This window comes from Fringilla coelebs, assembly GCF_963513975.1.
Source record: "Fringilla coelebs genome assembly, chromosome: 8".
In the NCBI taxonomy this organism is placed as follows: domain Eukaryota; kingdom Metazoa; phylum Chordata; class Aves; order Passeriformes; family Fringillidae; genus Fringilla; species Fringilla coelebs.
Window position 1 is genome coordinate 7,278,502 of NC_140066.1, and position 22,042 is coordinate 7,300,543.

A 22,042-nucleotide genomic window follows, 5' to 3' on the forward strand; every position below is an offset into this window, starting at 1 on the left:
TGGGAAGAATAAGAATTCAACAGTTCTGACCAGCAACAATGGCTGAAGAGAAAGAGTGTTTGGCAGCAGCTCGCAGGCAGGGAGGAGGGAAGGAATGCCATGAAGAAGAGGAATGCAATGCTCAGCATGACCTACAACACTAACAGCACCCTGCATTATGGGCCACCCCATTATTTTGATCAAAACCACAATCTGTTTAATTGGTATTCCTAAAAAATTATAGAAGACAAGTGTTTTCATCAATTAGCTGCTGTTTCTTATTTTTCCTCGAGTATGTTTTCCTCAATTTTTCAGCTTCTTTAACTGGAAAGCTGTTGCAAAAATTAAGATCTATACCAAAGAAAAATCAGATGCTTTTTTTATTTACTTAGTCACTGGAGACAGACACTCTGGTTTAAATCACAATGGATTATCTGACTAAAGTGTTGGGGAGCTATTTACTAAATCTTTAAGACGACTCTCTCTCTTTTTCTCTAATTCCTTACAAAATGCTTTGAAGGCTTTCCAAATTAATTTTTTCATTATTAAACAAGCATTTCAGATTTGTTATCTTACCTTTCATAATGTCTGCGAGTACATGTAGCAGCACTTGTGCTTCCAGGGTTACCACCTAATTCATCATAAATATGTTTCCATTGTCGACGGGCTGTTATCTGCAAAAATGGCAATGGAAAATTTAATCTTGCATCTTTACAGATTCTACAGCATTTGACTTCACAACAACAAATGCACATATGACACTTTCAGAACAGCATGTACTACGAGCACTATAAAAGCCCCTACAGAATATATACAGTACACAGAGCTTTGGATGTATTTTTTTTTTTGTAAGTTAACACTATGTCTATTTTCTTTCTCTCTAAAATGGAATGATCTGACTGATTCATTATCAAGTCACAAGCAATACAGACTCACAAAAAAATCTCAATCAATATAGGGTCGTTAACTATCAGAAGTTATGCAGACAAATCCCACAGTGAATTATAAAAATGAAGCTCAAACCATATTCAGCACAAATAATGATTACATAGTTATTTTAACTGAATTAGAGATAATAAATCTGCTGCAAAACTCAAATCCACCACAGAATTCCGTAAATCCACAAAACCATAGTCCGTAACTATATATGTTACAAGCTGTTTATTTTTATCCATTTATATCTGTAAAATATACAGATCAAATAGTACTGAAATCTTAACATACTCCAATGTTAATATTTGAGCTGTGTACTTTATTGGACCATACTGATGAAAATAAACATCTTGTAACATATTGAGTTGCATACCATGGTTCTGGGTTTTTTTTTGTACAGAAATTAGGATTATACAGAATAACAGATGGAAGACCTGGCAAAAGGATTGTTTCTGAATACCACTTCATTATTTTAGCTGTATTCTGCTATATTTAAAACAGGAAGAGAAACAGGAATAGGACAAGCACAACAGATCACCCTTGTTTGCCTGCAGCTCATAAAGAAAGCCAGTACAAAACTGGTGGGGGCAATCTGGGGAGAATTTTGTCATTTGCTGTGGAATGCTGTGGATTTTAATATATTCAGCCCTGGAGGCTTCTTTGGAGTTACCCACAGAGCAGTCAATGGCATTTACTGAGGAGCTAAAGGCAGCAATCAGAAGAGAACAAATATTACAACTTGCAATCTGAGGCCTGTAATTTTAATCTAAACAAGAGGAGATAGCTACCATCATTAAATATTACAGGGTAAGAGATATTTTGTTTCACTCAATATAAAGGGAAAATCCTTCCTTTGCAGAAATTATTCTCCAAAGCCAAAAGTATGGCTGGAGTCTTATCACTTGATAATGTCACATTTTCTTCAAATTTATTATTTGCAGAGTTCTCCAGAAAACAGCAGTAGCTTTAACTCACTATCAGCACCTGAGCATAGTTTGCACCCATAGATACTTTGGAAAAAAAAGAAAAGGTGTTTTATCTTAAACCTTATATAAAGCTAAATGAACTGACTTCACTAATTTTATTTTCTGTCTTTTATAATAAACTGAAAGACTATCGGCACAAGGATTCAAGCAATTCAAGGATAAATTCCACAAAAGCAAGTTATTTAAATACAAATCAAACACTTATGATAAGGTTCATACTAAGTCTGTTTTGTTTCAGTTCTTATGCTGTCCCTTCCTCAGGCTACCCACACTTCTTATTATTACTATTAAAGTGCTTGAAGAACCAGAGTCCTAATAAGCCATAAAGAACATCACATCCTAAGAATATGAATGGATGCTCTTTATGCAACCCAAAAAGTCAAATGAGAGTTGGACCAAGTATCCTGTTGTGGAGGAATGCCTGGATGGGAAGCTACCTCTGGTCCTGCCTCCCACATTCCACCATTCCTCAGGACAGACAAGACAGAGGTGTGGCCAGGCAGCTGTTGCCTTCTTGGAGCTCCCAAAAAATCACAGATCCCTTGAGGACTGCAGCAAGCAAACCTCAGGCAGGCTCACGGATGGGGGAATGAAGGTGCACAAAGCTGCTCTGGGGTCTGTGCTCCAGCCCTCTGACAAGCACAATCTGGCTGAGCTTGCAAGGCTGTCCAGGACCTGAAACCTTGGCTAAGAACAGTGATGCTGAGCAGAAACTTTAAATGAAAGCCAAGGATTAGTTAGCAGGAGGACTACTCTAAGTCCCCCTTATAATCATCCTGATATGACTAAGAAGCATGGTCTCCATTTTCAAAAGCAGTGCTTTAGAGCCTTAGTCTCATTTACCATGAGCTGACTCAAGAGTTGATACTCAAGCTGGAACACTAGTAAACATAACTAAGGGGAAAAGTGAATCCCTTTGAAGTCCATGGATCATTTTTTGTGTCTCTTTCTTCCAAGCTGCTTAGAATAATAGTATTTTCACAAACATTTTCCCAGTTCTATCCAATTCTACATCTGCAATGGACCAGAGCTCCTTGGCAATTAACTGAGTTGTGCCCTCCCACAGAGGGAGTTTAAATTTGACATTCCCTGAAACAATTGTTATTCTAACAAAGCCTGGGGTTGAGTTTTCCCCTGCTCTGGAAAGTTTATTTTTTATGCTTAATAAACTTCAAAGGACTAAAGGAACTGATTAATTACATCCTTAAACAATCTGAACAAAATGCTTCACTGAGGAAAGTGCACTCTTGTCATGCAGGGCAGGACTGCTCAAGCTGGATGTTCCTACTGCTCAAGCTGGATGTTCCTACTGATCATATGCCACTGAGGGCCTTTCTCATACAAGTTCTTCCCAGTTCAAAATCCTTGTGCTGGGCCCATGGAAAGCCAGCACCTTTGAAAACTTCTCTGCCATCTTCCCCAACCAAGAGAAAATCTGAGTTAAGCACAGAGACTGGCCTGTCTAGGGATGTAAGAGCAGATCTGATCTGGTTCCTATAAGCATAGTATTATGCAGTCAGTGACTGGCAGTCAAGAAAAAAAAAAAAAAAAGCAATGATCTTATCTATTAAAGCAGAAGGCTGTTTACAAACATGCTTTTAATGGTGTCTTCTGCTTTGAGATATCTTAAGGTCTTCTGCACTGCAATTCTATCTCCCAGCTCCCTTCCTTGTGAAAGGCTTGTTGCTTATTTCCTGCTGCAAACATAATGGGGGATTTTCTGGTCATGGTGCATGATGTTCACAGCTCTCTTCAGAGCTCTGGGAATTAGTTCTGTATGAAACAAACCCAGTTAGCTTTGCATTCCACTGATATACCAGTTTCATTGGGCCTGCCCAGACATAGGACTGCTGTATGCATCAATCACTAATTTTTAAAAACTAAAGCACTTCATTGTTGCTTCCAGGAGGCAGCAGCTAAATGGGATCCCTCTGACCTTTGGCAAAATCTAAGCTGCTACATACTGAAGGTTAAGCTCCACCTAAGTTTCTTTTTATCCTTTATCTTTCTAAGACATCTCCAGGTAGAGTCCATTCAGCAGCACAGCCTTCTGCAAACATGCCAAGGCACTCCTTTTATGTTGGCTCAAAAGGAAAAAAATGCTAGTTCATAATTTGCCAAGGACAACTCTTTAGGAAAGTCCTGGAAGTTTCCCATCTATGAACTTCTGCACCTTTTACTCACTTGACTTAGACTGACTAAGAAAATTCTAGGCCATGGCTGTTAAATGCCACTGCAGCTGAGCCTCCTACAACATGGCATTGTCTCATATTTCATCCAGCGATTTGGGGACATTTTAAATCATTCATACTGTGAAGGTCTGCTACAGAGAATGCTTTCCAATGCACTCTCCTATTATTAGTAACAAAGATGCTCATCTCACATATCTTTGTTTAAGAGAAATATGATTCCACAAACTACAAAGAGACAGCTTCATCTGTTAAAGTCTTAAACCAGTTTGTATGGATTGCTGTTTTTATTAAGCCGTGTTCAACAACAAGTACAAGGGAGCGTGGTATTACACAGTTATAGATGACAACTAACTAAGAATTAGTAATCAAATAGAGGAGAAATGACTCTCTTAAGTATTTGAAATGGAGAGCATTTAAATATGACACACGATCATAACCTGACACTATTAGATATCCTGTATGTATATCCCATATACAAAGGTAATGCTTTCTGTCAAGCCTCACTGGATCCATTCCCCCAGGGGGAAAGTCAGATGGCTAAGAAAGTTGTTCTCTGCATCTCAAATCCAATTCCTGTCTGTTCTCAGTCACTTTTAGATCCTTAACTGACAGGACTGGACTCAAAAACATCACAAAGATCTTCTGTGAATCTGTGCAGAAGCTGAAAAACACCACACATGATCCATGCTTGTATCTCAATAATGTTTTTTATACTGCATCAAAACACCTATATATGAACAAAATGGACAAGGCAGTGGATAAAATTAAAAATGGGCAGACTATAACTGTTCTGCCAAATAAAAGGATGTAAAGTTTGCAACTGCTTTAACTGGGAAGGTTTCTATGCTGCTTAATAAATTGTCATCTGACTACTTTAAGTTTCCATATGTCATTTTAAGCAATCTTTTATCTATTTCCTGTTCATAAAATGGCTGACACATGTTGAAGTCAAATATCTACTTTTAAATATAATTTTCTTTACAATACTTCCAAGAGAAAAGACCTCTATCTCAGTGCACGAAGCACTAACTTGTGAAATTTTAAAACCAATTAAAGATGATGAAGCCCTTGTAATGGTTTGCTCAAGTCAGATGGAAGGGGCCATAGAGATAAATGCGTATTAAACAGGGCAGGTTTGACAAAGCCACACTTGCATGCCACAACTACTCCTCATCAATGGATGGTGGCACCGTGTATGAGAGTGCTGGATTCTGCTCAACACTGAATTAAAGCACTCACTTGAAATTGCAGCAAGTAAGTAGACCTGCCTAAGATCCTAGAACTGATAACTGAGGTCCACGTCACCCCTACCATCCACTGACTTGTGAAAAATGAAACCAATAAAACACAAAAGCTTCTCAGCAGTGTTTGCCATTATAAACTATATACAAACTAATGCAGTTGGCAAACTCAATGCATATCAACTGGCCATAAAATAATAAATCCCAGGGTGTGCACAGGTCAAAGTATTGCAACAGCTATCAATATGATACTCAGGGAATTTAAATCAAAGGCAGATCCATATCAAAGATGAGACTGTTAACAGAAGAGAATGAGGTCAGGAAACCTCATGCTCCATATACAACTTAAGTTGCATCACAACAGTCCTCCCAACTTCAGCTTGCCTGCAAAGAGCACAGATGCCACTCACATCATAGAAACAGGACAGGCCCATCATTTCAGACACAGGCACTTTCCAACGAAAGCTGGGCTCACAGCTGTGTCAGAGGGTGTGAGCTGTGCTTGCCTTGCCATTTACTGAATAGGAAGCAATTGCTTAGTTTACTCTGTATGAAGAATAAGCACTGCTGGTACATTTTCATTCAAGGTGACAAATGCTCCTAAACAACAGAAAACATCTGTCACTGAGAAAAGGACAGGAGCTTTGAGACAAGTGTGGACTGAAGCTACTCTGGCTGTGATCCTTCCCCTCTGATCCTGTCACCTTTCTCAAACCTGCCTCTGTGGCCTTGTGGTCACAAATTCACAATCCTCTTCTTGCTCTCCCTCAGGTATAGAGGCTCACCTGCTCCAGCTCGTCTAAATTAATCCCTCTCCCTCTGGCACTAAAACTCAGGCCTCTCCAGCAAGCCACCACCACTTTGGCATCCCTGCTTCTGTACTCAGTCCCCTCAAACAAACCTGAAACATTGCTGTGAAAATTGCTCACCTTCCTGAGCATTCTGAACACGCCACTCTCCCTTCAATCTCCCTCCTGGCCTTCCCTGGTGCTCTGGATCAAGTTCAAGATTTCAGCCCTCATTTTCGTTGCACTTTACAACTCAAGCAATTACTGCTCATAATTGCTGTAACGATCTATCTGTGGTAGCTATTCATTCATACATACCCATGAGCACACCTACACACACCCCTGTACATAAGCATGGTATGTGCTGATTAATGAAAGATAGAGCAACAGTAAAAGCCAAATCAAGCATATATTTTTTTAAAGAATGTTAGATTTCACGTTTCACAAAATCCCAGTCACACCCATGCTAACTAGCCCAGGCTGCTGATGTACAGAGCAAAGTGCTTTAGCATGGAAGGAAAACAGTGAGTTCTGCATTTTGGTTCAAATGACTTTCAGTTTCTTCATAGTGCATTTCTTCTTGTCATTTCTCTACAGAACAGATATGTCCCAGATTACTTCATAAACAAAGCAAAAATAATTTCTTTCATCTAACTGTGGCAGGAACTGAACAACTTAATCTGATCATTGTGTGAGAAGAAAATATTTCCAGTGACGACATCTTCCTATGTCAATTGTTTTTTTATTACAAATGTCATCTTGATGTGCCATATTAATGCGGCTCTTTCTTCTCATTTCAAGATTTTAATCTGAGTTTGTTGCTCTAATATTTTATTGGTTCAAAATACATGCTGTAAAATCTGTGGCCATCAAATTTTCCTGTGAGCTAAAAATACACCGCTCTTGTCAGATATGGTTGGCTGATAAAAAGTGTCAGAGACTTTTCTGAATTACTTTGATAACTTCCTGTTTATGTGGTACTGACCCTTGTCTAATAAAGATCTTTTACACTTGCAATAAGAGAAGATTCTGCAGCATACTATTCCTTAATGGACAATGCTGATTACTTTTGAAAGCCTTTAATACATTTCCCATATTAGACATGAACAGATGTCAGGGATGTTGCCAAGTGAAATTTCTTTTATGCAATCTTGGCTTGTTGTACAATAATAGCCCTTTCTCAACATGGGAAAAAATTACAGACCTAACTAATTTCCTTGACAGAGAAGAGTTACATATGTTTTCCACTTGGAGTTTTTACGACAAGTTTACAATTTTGCCAGATCTGGAACTAATTGGGACCATTTCCAAAAACGGCCCAATAAACCCACAATGAGTACAGCTAGACTAAAATGCAGCAAATGATTGTTTGCTTTTACATTTTTTTTCCTAACAGGGAAAAGTTAGATTGCACAATTATTTCATTTAAGTTACTTAAACACTTACTGTTTCATATCCTCCCAGTTTTTGAGCAGCTTGAAACATAGTCCAAAGGTTAACTGTTAGAGGGACAATAAGTATTTAGATAAGCATTGCATTAGCCAACATATTTCAAAGAAATGTAAATTAAACAGTTTAAAAAAAAGAAAAATAGAGAAAAAAAAAAAGCTCACAGTCCCTGAAAAAGCTCCTGCAAAACATTTTCCAAAGAGGTATTTACATAATCTGAAGAGTAAATATTAGCCCATACTATATATATATTTTTAATTACATATAAGAGAACACACTTAGAGATTCCTTAACAGGACTGGAAAAATACACTGAGACAAAGGTAATGGGCTCATTTGACTTTGCTGATAAGAGACACGGTATAATGACTGTAGCATGTTTCCATAACTTTGATAATAAAAATTACTCACTGGGAAGAATGTTACTTTTAATTATTTGTTTAATACCAGTTTCATTAGCAAGCAAGCAAGCCCCACACACTGAATCACAGAGCAGCCTATCGATTAGACAATATCCAATATTTACTGCAGCTCAGATAATGGGCTCCATAATCAATGAACAATAAGCTGTTCTAGCGGCCCTGCGTGAATGAACCCAGATGGAGCACGAATGAGCATTACTGGAATAATTGTGCTGTGGCTGGCTGTGCCTTGCCTGTGGCTGTGGGGTCAGAGCACAGAGGCAACTCAATTCAAAAGATGTGTTGGGAGAGAGTTGTTATTTCCTGCAGAACTTCTCTCCTTTCACCTGCTTTTCATTCTGGCCCCCTGTCCCATGGGGTCACTGCTTGCTGGTGTCTATTTTTTTTTTTTAATTTTATTTTAGTTTTTATTTTAGCTCATTTAATTGTTAGAAGAAAAATCCATGTCAGTCCTATCAAAGGTGTACGCACAATTCCACCAACAGTGATTCCCCACAGACACCCTAGAAATACTTGAGGTCAGCAGTAACGCCGCGGACCATGGAGAATGGGATCTCCTTGTCCATGGGGGGATGCTCTGCTGTACTGTATGTACTGCCTCTTCCCAACAACTTATTTATATTGGCAATGTTTGCACAAGCCTTGCTGGACAAATAGAGAGCCCCATCTTGCAAACATTTCTGCTCTTCTCGGCATACTTTCGGTATTTAAGTATTTGCCAGATCAGGCTCCTACTTCACAATGAATGCCAGGCAAGTTTCAATGTATTTGCAGCAGGCCCTACCCCCAGTGGGCAACTTTAGAAATAATACTTTAACTTGTCTTTTGAGCCCACCCTGTCTCCGTGCTTGATGGAATGTGGAATGATATGGCGGTGTGGGGGAGAAAAAAAAAATTTCTTCTACACAGAATGTTCTGAAAGTCTCATTGAACCTTGTACTGCTTCAAACCTATCAAGAGCTTTGCTTAGGCCTTGATTTACTCTGAATCAATGCATAATGCAACGAAGCTGTTCATAGTACATTAATTTTACTCCCATTTCAAGCAGCCAGTTTTCAGACAAACACTGTAATCATTCTGAGTTATATAAGTTTATAATGGCTGCTGGAGGCCTGTTGCAATCAGTGCCAATTGCTATTAGGTATGTAAATTGTTATGTAAAACATACAGGTTTGACATTCTTCATCAAAATAACACATGGTTTTAATCTAGGAGATAAATTAGAGTAAATAATATTTCAATCCATGGCGTTTTCCCTTTAAGGAAATAAAGTATCATTCAATCTATAGGTAAGGAGGAGAAATTCCCCCATTTACAGCTTTTGTTGGAAACTGTTAAAGATCTACATTGTGCTGCAATATTTATGCAAAATTCAGTTTCAGCTGTATCTTCTCCACATACAATTAATTTACAGATTGTGGCACCACAAATTGTACATGCCAAAGCAATTCTCAAGACTGCATTCTGTATTAAGCAGATACAGTCTGGTTTTATTCTCCAAAGTCAGTAATTTATTAACTAGAAACACATTTTGGGGCTTAAAAATATGATCCCTTTTGTGCCTTTCTTGACCACCTTTAAATGTCTTCCTTTAATATTTGTCCTTTCATAAAGAACATCTGGGCACAATAAAGATACGTCATATTATTAACTCAGAAGAAAGGCATTACAGACGCTGCAGATTTACAAAACAGAAAACTAGAGAGTTTTCAACATGCCTATTTCTAGTCATAATCAGCGGATTTAAACCTATAAATATCCGGCAGCAACTACCCCAGAAGGAAGAGATGCAAATCTAGGCATAAGACAGTGAAATGCCTGGACTGGAAAATGTGTAGAGATAAACATGGTCCCTCCCCATCCATAAGGCTTTAAAATAGGCTTTGTGTGCAATTGCTTTCTCCAGAGAAGCCAAACCATTCTAAAACATCAACAAGAAAGTGAGAAAAAGGATACTTACTCTGCTTAAAACCTAAATAGGGTATTCGTTCAATTGGTGTTTTCCTTTCTTTCATATATTTATAAAGAGCCACAAGGAAAGCCTGCTCATCAGCTCTGCATTCTTCACCTATGGCAATCTTTGATTTATCCTCACTTGAGCCTTTCTTACAGTTGCTGTTGTTACTCTTGGGTTTGGGCAAAGCTGACTTAGCCTCACATTTTACCTGGGAAAAGAAAAGATGTCACATCAGATCTGGGTAACCTTTAATTTTCAGTTAAGGAGTAAATACCCTCTCCTAGCAGAATAGATTGTTTAAAAAAATGAAGGCCAAACCATGCGACTGTATTTGAGGGGAAACAAAGGAAGCTATTTATAGAGCTAAATGTCTTGTTCTGAATCTTAGTCACAACATTTTTAAACAGCCACATCTTTAAATCATTATAACTCACTGGTAATGCTCTCCAGATCTGCATTTTTATGACTATACATTGCTATGTCACAGCTTCTATCTCTCACATACACTTGCCATTAGCAAGTCTAATAATAACCCTTGTTCCAGGATTGACACTGAGCATTGTCAACTCCCGTAGACAACCCTTGGAGCTGAGGGTGCTCAGCCCCTTCCAGGAATACTCAGCAGCCAGCTCTGAAATGACACATGTTTCTCTCCTTTGGCCCACCAAAATAGTTGCAAACCATGGCAAGCTTTATCCAGGCAGAGCCCTTAGCACACGAGTGGAGGCTCTGCTGTAGCATGGACTCAAGTCAAGTGTATTTGAGCATCTGCTTAAACTTGAGCCCTAAGCATTTAGCAGAAGGGAGAGGCTGGTAGCTGGACACTTTCCTGGTAGACACTGGCATCCCCAATGCACAGGAGTCCCAGAGCTGCAGGTGTCCCACTGGACTGCCCAGCAGATGTGTGCCAGTCAGAAAATCAATAAATTGGAACCACTTCACCTCTCCTCAGTATTCATACATCATACATGAGGAAAAATACCCAGTGAGACTGGCTTAATCCTGCAGTCCCTCTTGAGGATAATCCTCGCACTGAATGAAGCTAATTACAAATCGAGCGTTCACTTAAGATATGTATACAAAAAAGAAAAAAAAAAAAAAAAGAAAAAGAGGAGAAACCTGATGTTTAAAAGCTTTACATGACCAAGACATTGGGACCATAGGATCAATAAATTTCCAATTAAATACTTGAAGTTATCTCATACAAGGTAGTGGAGATGGTTACATGTATTTTGGATTTGCACGGTCCCTTCAATGTTTCTGAATGCTGTCAGGAGCCTTCTAGTAGTTCCATACCCTGGATGGGGTATGGAATTACTTTGTGCTTTGTCCTCCCAGAGGGAGCAGGAGGCTCTAAGAGCCATCACTTGGTATTTCAGGAGGATACCAGAGGAGAGTAGGGTATCCTGCTGTGCAGGAAGGCAGGAGTTCTTGGTCAAGCAACTCATAGACCCTCCTTCAGAGCTGTCACTTCTAAACCAGGTGCTTTCTGGATACTTGATGACAATTTGGAAGCAACTGCTATGAAGAGCATTATGTAAGTGCTTGTAAACAAACAACACACACCACTGGAAAGACCACAACCACAATATGGTTATTTTATCTTAATAAAAGATACTCTAGCATTTCAGGCTTGGGGAAAGCAAAATCTTTATACTGCTCCATGTATTAACTTTCCAGGGAGTACTGAGTTCAGGTGATCTGCTCCACAGTTTTCCACAGATGCTAGACAAAGCAATGGTAGCTCCTAAGCAGAGTGGACAAGTGGTCACAATTTTCCATGGCAACTGATGCTGCTGAAAAACCTCCAATATTGGCCACTGGAGTTACAGGCTCACTCCTCCCAGGCAATGCAGCAGGGACTGGGAAATGGACTTCCTGTGGGATTTTTCTTGATCACTTGTTGGTGAAGCATGTCCAGTGTACTGCTTGATATTCTCCAATTGCACAGTTCAAAGAGATGCTGTCTTCCTGCAGCATAAGACACCATCCTTTGTGTTGTAGAAATAGATATGCTTGTTGATTAAACTTTTGTAAAGATCATGGGTTTCATCCAAAACTCAGAGGAACTAACTGGGTTTTTTTCCCTATTAAATGAACTTTGGACTTTCTCATCTACTTTTCAGGTCAGCACTGTAATTCCTTGACTTTTTTTACTTTGGCATCTCACAAAAATTATTTAGCAGCTTCCAAAGTTTAGATTACATTGTCATAGGTTTCAGTGCTTCACCAAAGACTGGGTCAACACTCCCAAATGCATGACTTCAATAATTCTAGGACTTTTAATTGGAGCTGCAAATTTGGAACAAATTCACTGGACCTAGGAACAATATTTCAGTTTTGTCACCCATTTGCTTGGATTCTCTTTTTCAAACCAGACAATTCAGAACTATGTTTACAAAGACAACTTGGGCATGAACTCTAAGTAAAATCAAAGCTTACAGATGTGCAAGCAAACTAATGGCAAGGGATACCACCCTAAAGGAGACAAAGTAATATTAAAAAGCTACTAGGAGTGGGAAAAACCTGTGGTACACACAACCTTTCTCTCTTTGTCTACATAGAAGCAAGGTCAAAGACCCTGTGGAACTCAGAGGTGTCAAAATGCAATGGGCTGACTCCAAGCAGTATCAGGTTCAACAAAGCTTTGGTGAAGGCTACAATGCTTCATCTGCTCAGCATATGAGGCCCAAACCTTTCTTCTGGAACCTTCCCACCATCAGACAGGCAATATGGATGAATGCCATGACCAATGATTAATGAGAACAAAAAGGGCCAAATGCCATTCTGGGTAACACCAGCGTAAATCCAGCATAAACATATAAAAATCAGTGAGAATGATACCAGATTTGCTCCAAGCACCACAAACTGCCCTTCTCTTTCAAAACACAAACCCAGTGCCACAGCTGGGTTAAGCTGGGTAAGATGGAGGCGCACTGAGATGGGGTCTGGAACATCTCACCATCTCCTGCTATGTGTTCCATCGGAGGTGCATGATCCATGACCAAATAGTCAGTGAACACTCATGGGTGTATTTGTCTTCTTCTGCCAGAGGTCACATGCAACACAGACCACAATAGATCTGCACTTTACAGTTTCCATCATATAATGGTCGAGGCACTCAGAATAACTCTCCAGGTCTCAGAGCATGCCAGGCCTCCTGTGGCCACAGGAAAAGCATATCCTGGCAACTTTTAAACTAATTTCCCAGATCCTGCCATACAAATGAAGTGAGAGGTTTACTTCAGCAATTGCATTAGGAGATGTAATTAATAGATTAATTAGGGGACAATTTCCATGTTTAACAAGTTAATCCTTTCAGTTCCTCAAAATGGTTAGATCAGCCAGTTTTAAGAAGCATTAGAACACACTTTGAATTGGGAACGCTCTCTGGGAAGATGAAGCACATACAAGGAGGGTCATCTTCTGGAGCCCGCAAGTTCCAAAAGCCTGTCCAGTACTGATCACACATCAGATATGAAAGCCGCCAGAGTCCTAGTTGTGTTTCAAGGGAAGATCTTGATATATCTCTCTCCAGGAGAGCTGATCCTGCTGGAGTAGATGGCCTTGTATTTCTTTCACAGCTGTGGAGGGAACTCCCCTGGCATCTTCCCCAGGAGGCACTAAAATTGATGCAGTGACCACCAAAGAGATTGAGAGAGCAAAAGCAAGAAGTGGCACACAAAAGACCCACCTTCCCGAGATTGAGAGAGCAAAAGCAAGAAGTGGCACACAAAAGACCCACCTTCCCTGGCAGCACCTGCAGGTCCAGGACCACACTACCTGTGATGCCATCACTCTATTTCTAACAAGTCACCTACACTGGAACTGACCCAGAAATCTTCCTACCCAACCAGACACTTTTCCTTGTTAGGTTAACTGTGAAGCCCTCAAAACAATCTGCTGATAGCTCAAGACAAACATGCCTGATGAGAACTTGGTTTTAAGAATTAATCTTTCTAGTCACTGGCACTAGAGAACATGAAATTCAGCAAGTCATGACAACTATGCAGCTTGCATTAGTCTTGACAGGCTCAAAACCACAGCCTTTGGAATGCCCCTTCTGCCATTTCCCAACCCAAACCATTCAGCCACTGCAACTCCATCAGAGCCGTCGCCCCACCAGTGAGAAATGAGGCTGCTGCCAGACACTGAGTGACAGGATCTGAGAATGCAAGCAGCACAATTTCTGGTAAGAAGGGATTTTATCTGCGACAAGAATATGGCCGGGACTGCTAAATGCTTCAGCATCTGACGCAGGTGGATTAATTCCATTTACATGAGCAGTGTTCAATCCTGCTCTCCATGGACCCATTGTCAGCATTAGTCAGACATGGAGCACTCACAGAGGATAACCAATGGTGAACTCCAATATGGAGCTTCAGATGACCACATCCTAACAGTTCCAAGCAATGACAAGATGGTAGGTGGATCTCTATTTCTCCTCTTCCTCAAATACCCTTCTCCTCCCTCACCAGTAAGGCAGAGGCGAGGCAGAGTCTGCATAAAGTGCAGGGCATCTGCTAGGGAGGGTTTGATTCACTGCTCCCCTCTCAGGAAGTGTATCCACAGCCCTGAGACACAGATTGATGTGAAGAACCACAGTGAAGTCAGTGTGACTACATGCAAGGACATTATATCATGAGCATGTCTATTATTTATAATGAAATTAAGCTGGCCAAGATAATTAATGCTATTAATATCTGCACAATGATGAGCACAGTATGACTAGATAAATAGGTGGAATTACTTCTTATCTGAAATATCCTCCCATCTGACTAGTAGTGTGAACCCAAAGATAAACAGAGAGGATAAACAATTTGGTATGAAGTGTTACTGTTGTTTTTAATTATCTAATACCTATATATCAGGTGCTGAAGAGGCAGAGCTACTTGTGGTACAGTCTGGGATGCTTTGACAATATGGTCCATGCCACAGTGCACTGGCAATATTTTGACATGAAAAATGGCCTGGGGGAAGGGGGAATTGAGGCAAATTGAGACATTTTCACACAACGGATTTTAAGCATTCTTTCACAGAGAAAACATTCAGACAAACTCTATAGTATCTGGCAGGACCCCGCAACTCAACACACCAGGCTCCATCACCTCTTACCATGCCTGTCTAATACGATAGTACAGACTCCAACTGAGCACAATAGAGCACAAAAAGAAGAGAAACAATGACTTAAGGGCAGAGTTTCATCATGAACTTCAGCCTCTTTTATCGTCATCAACAGAAGGCACAATTTTAACTGAACTCCTAGGGAGGAGGAGGAGGTGGAATTTAATTTGCCTTCCTGTGAGAAACTGAGAGCAGAACACTCCTACTTGACCTCTTTAACCTCCTAATCTCCCAGGATATTCACTGTGTACAACAATACCAACGCAAATGGATCTATAGATCCACTGTATTTCCTAAAGAGATGGTCACAACAATGGAAGTGTTTTTCAGATACACATCCATCTAATTTGTTGAAACAACAGATTTGGGAGGAGCCGGTGTAAAAATTCAGTATATGCAAAACTCTTTAGATATTTAGCTTAGAAGTATAAACGACAAAGTTCTGTCTCAGATAAAAATCAACTATTGCTTTAAGTAATTTTCCATCTTTGCACCTTAGGGTTTCTAATTAAATCATCTTGAAAGAGCCATTTGTGCTTTTTTTTTTTAAGAGAAAACTAAATTCCTGTCTAAAACCACTCAGACAACATACAAAATAGGATGCAATTTATACTACAGAAACTCCATTTTAAAATATTTTAAGTAAAAGACACAAACCCACAAATATCTTAGAGATTAAGTCTATAAACACTAATCAGTGATCCAATTTTTACTTGCAGTATGGACTAAGCACTGCAGCAGATACAGAAGACTCTGTAAAAGCATGCACGATTCAGCAAACCGTGGAACACGCAGCTCAGCAGTAAGTATTAAAGAAAGAACCCAGATTTTTTTTTTACGCTTTCATATTGAGTTCCTGCCTTTATTTTTTTTTTTTTTCCCAATTAAAAAATGTCAAGATCTTAACATCAGGGTAATGTCTTTTGTGTTTGCTTCTTAGAAACCATTACTGAGGCAGCTCTTGTTTCATAGTCTGTTTATCTTCAAACTTATATTTAGAAGTACATTGTAACAGGGTGAGCTGCTCCCAGGTTTATTTTTAATTCCTAGATACTGTCACACACTATGTTTGTGTGTCACAGAATGTGAAAACTAACACTAGATGCCAAGAAAGCTTAAGCACTACCAGTTACCAACAAGCTGATAGCATTAGGTTGTTAGGTGATTATAATTGCTGGTAACTTTGAACACAGGCATGATTTAAAGTGAAAAATAAAACTATTGAAAAAAATTAAGTTTACCTTCCCAAGAAAATAAGTTATACTCTAAATGTGAAACCGCATGCTGGGAAACAAAGGCAGGGTTGTACCTAAAACAGAGGAGAGTGCCGAAAAGAGTATTATTAAGTGATTTACCTTGGCAACAGCTTTGCTTTCAGAATTATTGTTGGAATCCTTAATGCCATTTAATGAATCTCTTCTCTGTGGGCATGGCTTCTTTTTGCGCGGTCTGCCTTTAAGATTTGGCGCTGAAAATTAATGGAGAACACTTTGAGCACATTGTCTTATACTGCATTCTTAACAGCCAAAAGCATAATAAATAATTCCACTACAATCACTCACAGAAATGTACACATCTGTCTACAGTAAATGCTTATTACGAGATTCTTGTCCTCCATGGGTTACATCTTGACATACTATACATTTATATAGAATATCCCCCAAGGCTAATCTATTCTACTTTCACATAACTAATTAATATTAAGTCAAACACTGGTCTCCCAAGGAATCAGAGAGAAAGCACAAATATTTTTCCCTGGTACAAAAAAGAACAAAATTTAATATTAATAGGCGACTTTAATCACCCTGCTGCTCTTATTTCTAATCTTCAAGCAAGAGCACTATCTGCTATTTCCAACTTTGGGAAACATCTGGCACTGGAAATGCTCTGAAATATTGAAATTCCTTACAGCTCCAAGAAATGTTTATATATCCTGTCAGTCTTGTCAAAGTTTTTCTAAAAAAGTTTAAGAAAAAAAATAAAAAAATTACCCCTGAGTCTTGAAAGGGATCAAAAAAACCCCTTAACAACTAGTTCTGGAAGTTGACAAGTACTGAAATAAGTGATTGATTGTTTCATAAGGGTTACATACCACACATACAAATTAATGTGAATCACTTTCAGTTTTGTCCAATTCTTAAGATAAAACAGCTCTGAAATAACACAGTGACTAAACCCTAGCTGTGCTGAGCCATATGAGGAATGGGATATGGATCATCATAAAAAATATCACCCTCATCTTTCAATAGTGCTATTACAACATAAATTATGAACATATATCGAAATAATACATGAAGCAGATGTTTGCTCATTATTACATGTCCCCTCTGCTTTCAGATTTAAAAATCAGCCTTGGAGTACTATGGCAACATTTAAAATGATAAACAATCATTAACTAATGACTGTACTGAATAAGATAATTTCCTTTAAACCTTTAATTTTTAGGTAACCATTGTTTTCATAACTTAAAGGGACGATTAGAACAATGTCAGAAATCTAAACATCACAAACCTCTTGAGTGTCTTCTAATTGTTTCTAATCTTATATTTGTTACACAGTGAGCCAGTGGTTTCAGGACATTTTACATTTTAATTAGTTTGCAAACACAATAAAGGGCGCTAATTTGATTTTATAGTTTGAGTAGCACTGTCACATTTGGTCTTTTCAGAGAAAAAGAAAAGCTTTGGGTTTAAAATAAAATGTCAGATCCTTTTTCTTCCCCCAACACTGGTGTAAGGTAAAAAAAAAAAAAATCTATATGTGTATGAGTATATATATATATGCATGTGCATATGGGAGTAAGTCCATATTTGTCTCTATCTAAAAATACATATATCTCCCACAGAAATATCTCCATTTATCTCCAGTGAAGCACATTCTGCTTATTGAAAAGTACTGCAGAAAGCAATTCTGAAATTGTCATCGGAGGCTAACATGCAAAATCAAACAAAGAGAGAAAGAAATTATTACCCATTCCAGTCGACAAACATCTGCCTGATTTATATCTGTACTCATGAATGCTACAGCATGTGACTGCACACCACGTCGCTGGGAGTCTCAACGTGGTGTGGATGTCAGTCTTACACAAAATGAACACTGAGAGTGTTTGCTCCGTGCTTACAAATCCCCTCCCCCAGCTGCTCCATTACTCATATAAACAGAGATGAGCGGCTCGGCGGGAGCGTGGGATGAGCTCCGAGGGCTCCAGCGCCGGCTGCCAGCTCTGGCCACACCGCCCTGCCTTATTTATAAACCCCGCTCAACCTTTGATGTCTTCCTGATGCCTACAGGGATTTTTCTGGCACACGACCTGGATGGGACGGACAGATCCTTAGCCCCGGTCTGCCTCAGCAGTCGCTGAGTTCTTTAAAAGGGTACTGAAGGAAATAGAAATGTTCCCTCAATTTACTACACTCTGGCATATGTTGTAAAAGATTAACCTTTGAATGAAAGGATCCCCAGGTCTGGCCCAACCAATGGCCAAAGAGGGATGTGTCTGAGCTACCATCAAATATACTTGCATGTGAGTTATTTGTCCTTTCTTTTGTTCCTTCATTCTGTTCTTACTTCTTAACAAATAAAGAACCTAGTTCAAGGCTCAGTGTTTTTCAAACACACTTGTTATCCTGAGTTTTGGCACTGTACTTTCTTCACACTATAAAGCACTGCTAATGTTTTGCTAAAAGCTTTAAAAGCAAGAAGGCATTTGTTCCTAAATTCCAGGTATATTGAGCTTGCATATAAACACTGTTTGAATTGGAGCTCTCCACGGCAGAACTGGCACAAACCCACTATGAAATGGGGTATTTGCATTCTCCCTGTGGCTCAGGAGCTTCAGCAGGGAAGGTCTGTCTGCAGCACGCACAAGGACCATCCCACACGGCCTTTGGTATGATTTTAAATCACCTAGAGCCACTCCACATCTGACACACAATTAACAAGAATGCAGCAAGAGGAATTATTATCAGAAGAGAAGGTAATGGCATCTAATATCTACTCTGTAAAAGAAAACATCTGACATAGTCCTAAGTCACACTTGAAACAAATCCATTAATATTTGCTCCCTAAACCATTATAAATAAATACATTATTTGAAGATTACTGCATTTCAGTGACATTCATTTTGTTCGTGTGAGTGAGGAAATGTGACTAGGACCGAAGAAAGAATTTACAAGTCACATTCATGTTTCAATTTTGTCATCTTTTGTTTAATTTTTGACATGTTTATGAGCACGCTGCAAGTGTCTTGAATCTGTTATTCACAATTATTTTAAAGCAATTTTACACATTTTATGGCTTAGTCACATTCAGTTTTTCTGATGATGTTGGATGTTCAGTATGTACTGGACAGCTGAGTGAGTATCCTACGGGTTTTCTTCTGTTCTCTAGGGGAGGAGGACTTCTGGCAGGACTACCTAAGAAATCCAAAATTATTCACTTTCTTCATGTGTTTGTGCATATGGCTTTCAAATTCATTTTCTGAAAGCATTTGTGGCAGTGAGGCCTGATAATTTACACATTCCCAGAAGGCGAGAGCATAGGCAAAGAAAATTGAAGTAAAAAAATGAATCAATAAGTACAGAAAAAAGTTTGCATTATTTGCCACCTCTTCGGTGTGAGTGCTTGTAACAGGAGTATGAGAGAGACAACACAGTACCAGTTAAAAAACTTTATTTCCTGTGTAATTGAATGTGATTGCCTTCTGCCAATTTATGGTGTTTTCCCACTCCTTCTACCTGCTGAGTCCTGGCAAACCTTTCAGGTATAGACAGGTAAAACACAGCCAGCAACAAAATGCACACAAGTACGAGTGAACGCTCCTTGGGCCTGGAGGAGTCCCCAAACTGTGGCTGGGCTCTATACTGCCAAAACACCAGCAATGCCCTACATGTTTTTACTGCAAACTGCTACACCTGAGCGGTTAAATGCAAAACCTGTGTCATGCACAGCGTGAGTTAGCTTATCTGTAGATGTAGACTGGCAAATCTTTGCTCTCTAAACGTACCCCAATAAGATGCTTCCAAAGCCTGTTCTTGCACAAGCTGCCTACAAACTCCAGTAATTGAACAAGGACAATTCAGAGGTATCTGTGCAGAGAAATAAAGACCAGGAATCACTGCTAACCTCAGCTGTAGGCTCTGACCCACCAAGAGAACCACACAGAAAAGAGAGGCGCTCAAGGCTAATGCTGCTCACTAGCTAGCTGTTTCCTCCAAGCCAAAAGTTTTTTCTGTTCATGGAGCCAAGAAAAAGCATCACTGCTCAAAAATTACATCTTCCCCTGCAGCACTCTCACCAGTCTGTGCAAACATCAGGATATTGTAGGTGATTGGGATAGGCCAGAAGGAAAGGGAGAGGGCAGCTACCCTGCTCACTTGCTCAGAAAATTCATAAGGTTGTGGCTACTGTTCTCCAGTCACTACCACCCTCAGTTGTTCAACTTTCATAGACACTGTCTGCTCAGCAGGACATGAGAAAAAGGAGTATTTCCAAGCCTTGCTGCCTAGAAGAACTCCCAGCTCTGGTTTTACCCCAAGAAAGACAAATTCCATGCAGGGGAAAGATAAATACTCAAAAGTGGGAGCTGCCAAAATCAACCATGACTATTAATACTGTTTACAATAGAAAAACATGGGCTGCCACAACAAGACAGCACATTCACCTGCCACCTTCTTTTCCTATGCATCCAGCATGGGGAAGTAATTACACGGCTTACCATCTCCCTGCTATCAGGTCAGCCTCACCTGAGCTACATCCACACTGATAATGCCATGAATAAGTCAAGAAATAATGGCTGTTGTTTTGAGGTACCTGAATTTAGCAGGTCACTTACTGGAAAATTACCTCTTTTTTATGAGTTTGATTATCACTGGAAGTCCAGTGAGTTCAACCTTCCCAAGAACACTGTTCCCTACATTCACATATTCTGGCTGATGCAGAAGATTTGTTGTTATAGGGAGGGTGCTCACAGAGCTGAGGTCAAGCTATGCTGGCACTTTGTCAAAATCAGTGGTGTAGCCAAGAGTTTTTAATGAGCCTGGAATGCATTACCTCATTTTTCATACCTGGATCACTTACTCATGTTGAGCCCAAAATAACCTTGGACCTTGCTGGCTGCTCAGCAAACCATGTAAGTAAACAAGTACTGTACTCATGCCTAAAACATGTATCTTTTAATTGCTTGCTCCACATTTCTTACTCTAGAGCACATCTAAGCAATTGTAATGCCAGTGATCAAAAGTTCTTGCCTTTCCAGGCCTCTCTGACCTGGGTAACTATTTCCTGACACAACTTTTGATTCTGGCCTGCTGATACTCCAGGTTCTCAGACACACTTCAAAAGTAGGAGGGAAAAAAAAGAAAAAAAAAAAAAAGAAAAAAGAAAAGATGGACATTGCCGTATTTTGCTGAGGAATGTACTCAGCTAATAGACTTACAACTTATGCTGCCAACCAGATTCTTCTGGCTGCCTGCTGTTTTCTGTGACCATGTTTTGTGGAAAGATGAAGGAAGAACAACAGCATATTTGCCAACTGCAAAAATCAATTAAAAAAGAAAATCAACTGAGTTTCTAAAAATCTCCATAGCCATCAACAAAGAAGGGCCAGCAGAAGATCTGGGTCTATATTTAGGGTGGGCTCACAGAGTCAGGTGAGCTCAAATGTAGAGCTGGGAGTGTACCAGAAGGAGGTAATCACAAACCAGGACTTAGGTGGAGCAGTGGAAGTTGCAAGAAGTGAATAAACAGGGATGAACAGTGGTGCTGTATTCAGAGGAGACATGAGGCAGTGGCAGCACAGCTGCCAAATGCATCCACAGCCATTCTTCCCTGAAGAACACCTTGCACAGTGTCCCCTCACAAAATCCTCCTGCCCTGTGCCAGTCCTTCACGTCTTCTGCACAAAAGCTGCAAAACCACCAGTACATACAGAACAGATTAGGAGATCTCCCCTCTGAGGCAGGTGGAAATGGC

General features: G+C 39.7%; 1 protein-coding gene across 2 annotated transcripts in view; it reads right to left on the bottom strand.

The window, feature by feature from the left end:
• The window catches only part of ARID5B (AT-rich interaction domain 5B), a gene marked incomplete at its 5' end in the record, with an annotated part of 115,459 nt that overhangs the window by 20,126 nt on the left and 73,291 nt on the right, over positions 1-22,042 (bottom strand). For both annotated transcript variants that reach the window (XM_084210112.1, XM_084210111.1), the window contains 4 exons: positions 556-653; positions 7,566-7,618; positions 9,950-10,154; positions 16,426-16,538. In XM_084210112.1, coding sequence (XP_084066238.1) covers positions 556-653; positions 7,566-7,618; positions 9,950-10,154; positions 16,426-16,538 — 469 coding nt within the window. The remainder of the gene's footprint in view (positions 1-555; positions 654-7,565; positions 7,619-9,949; positions 10,155-16,425; positions 16,539-22,042) is intronic.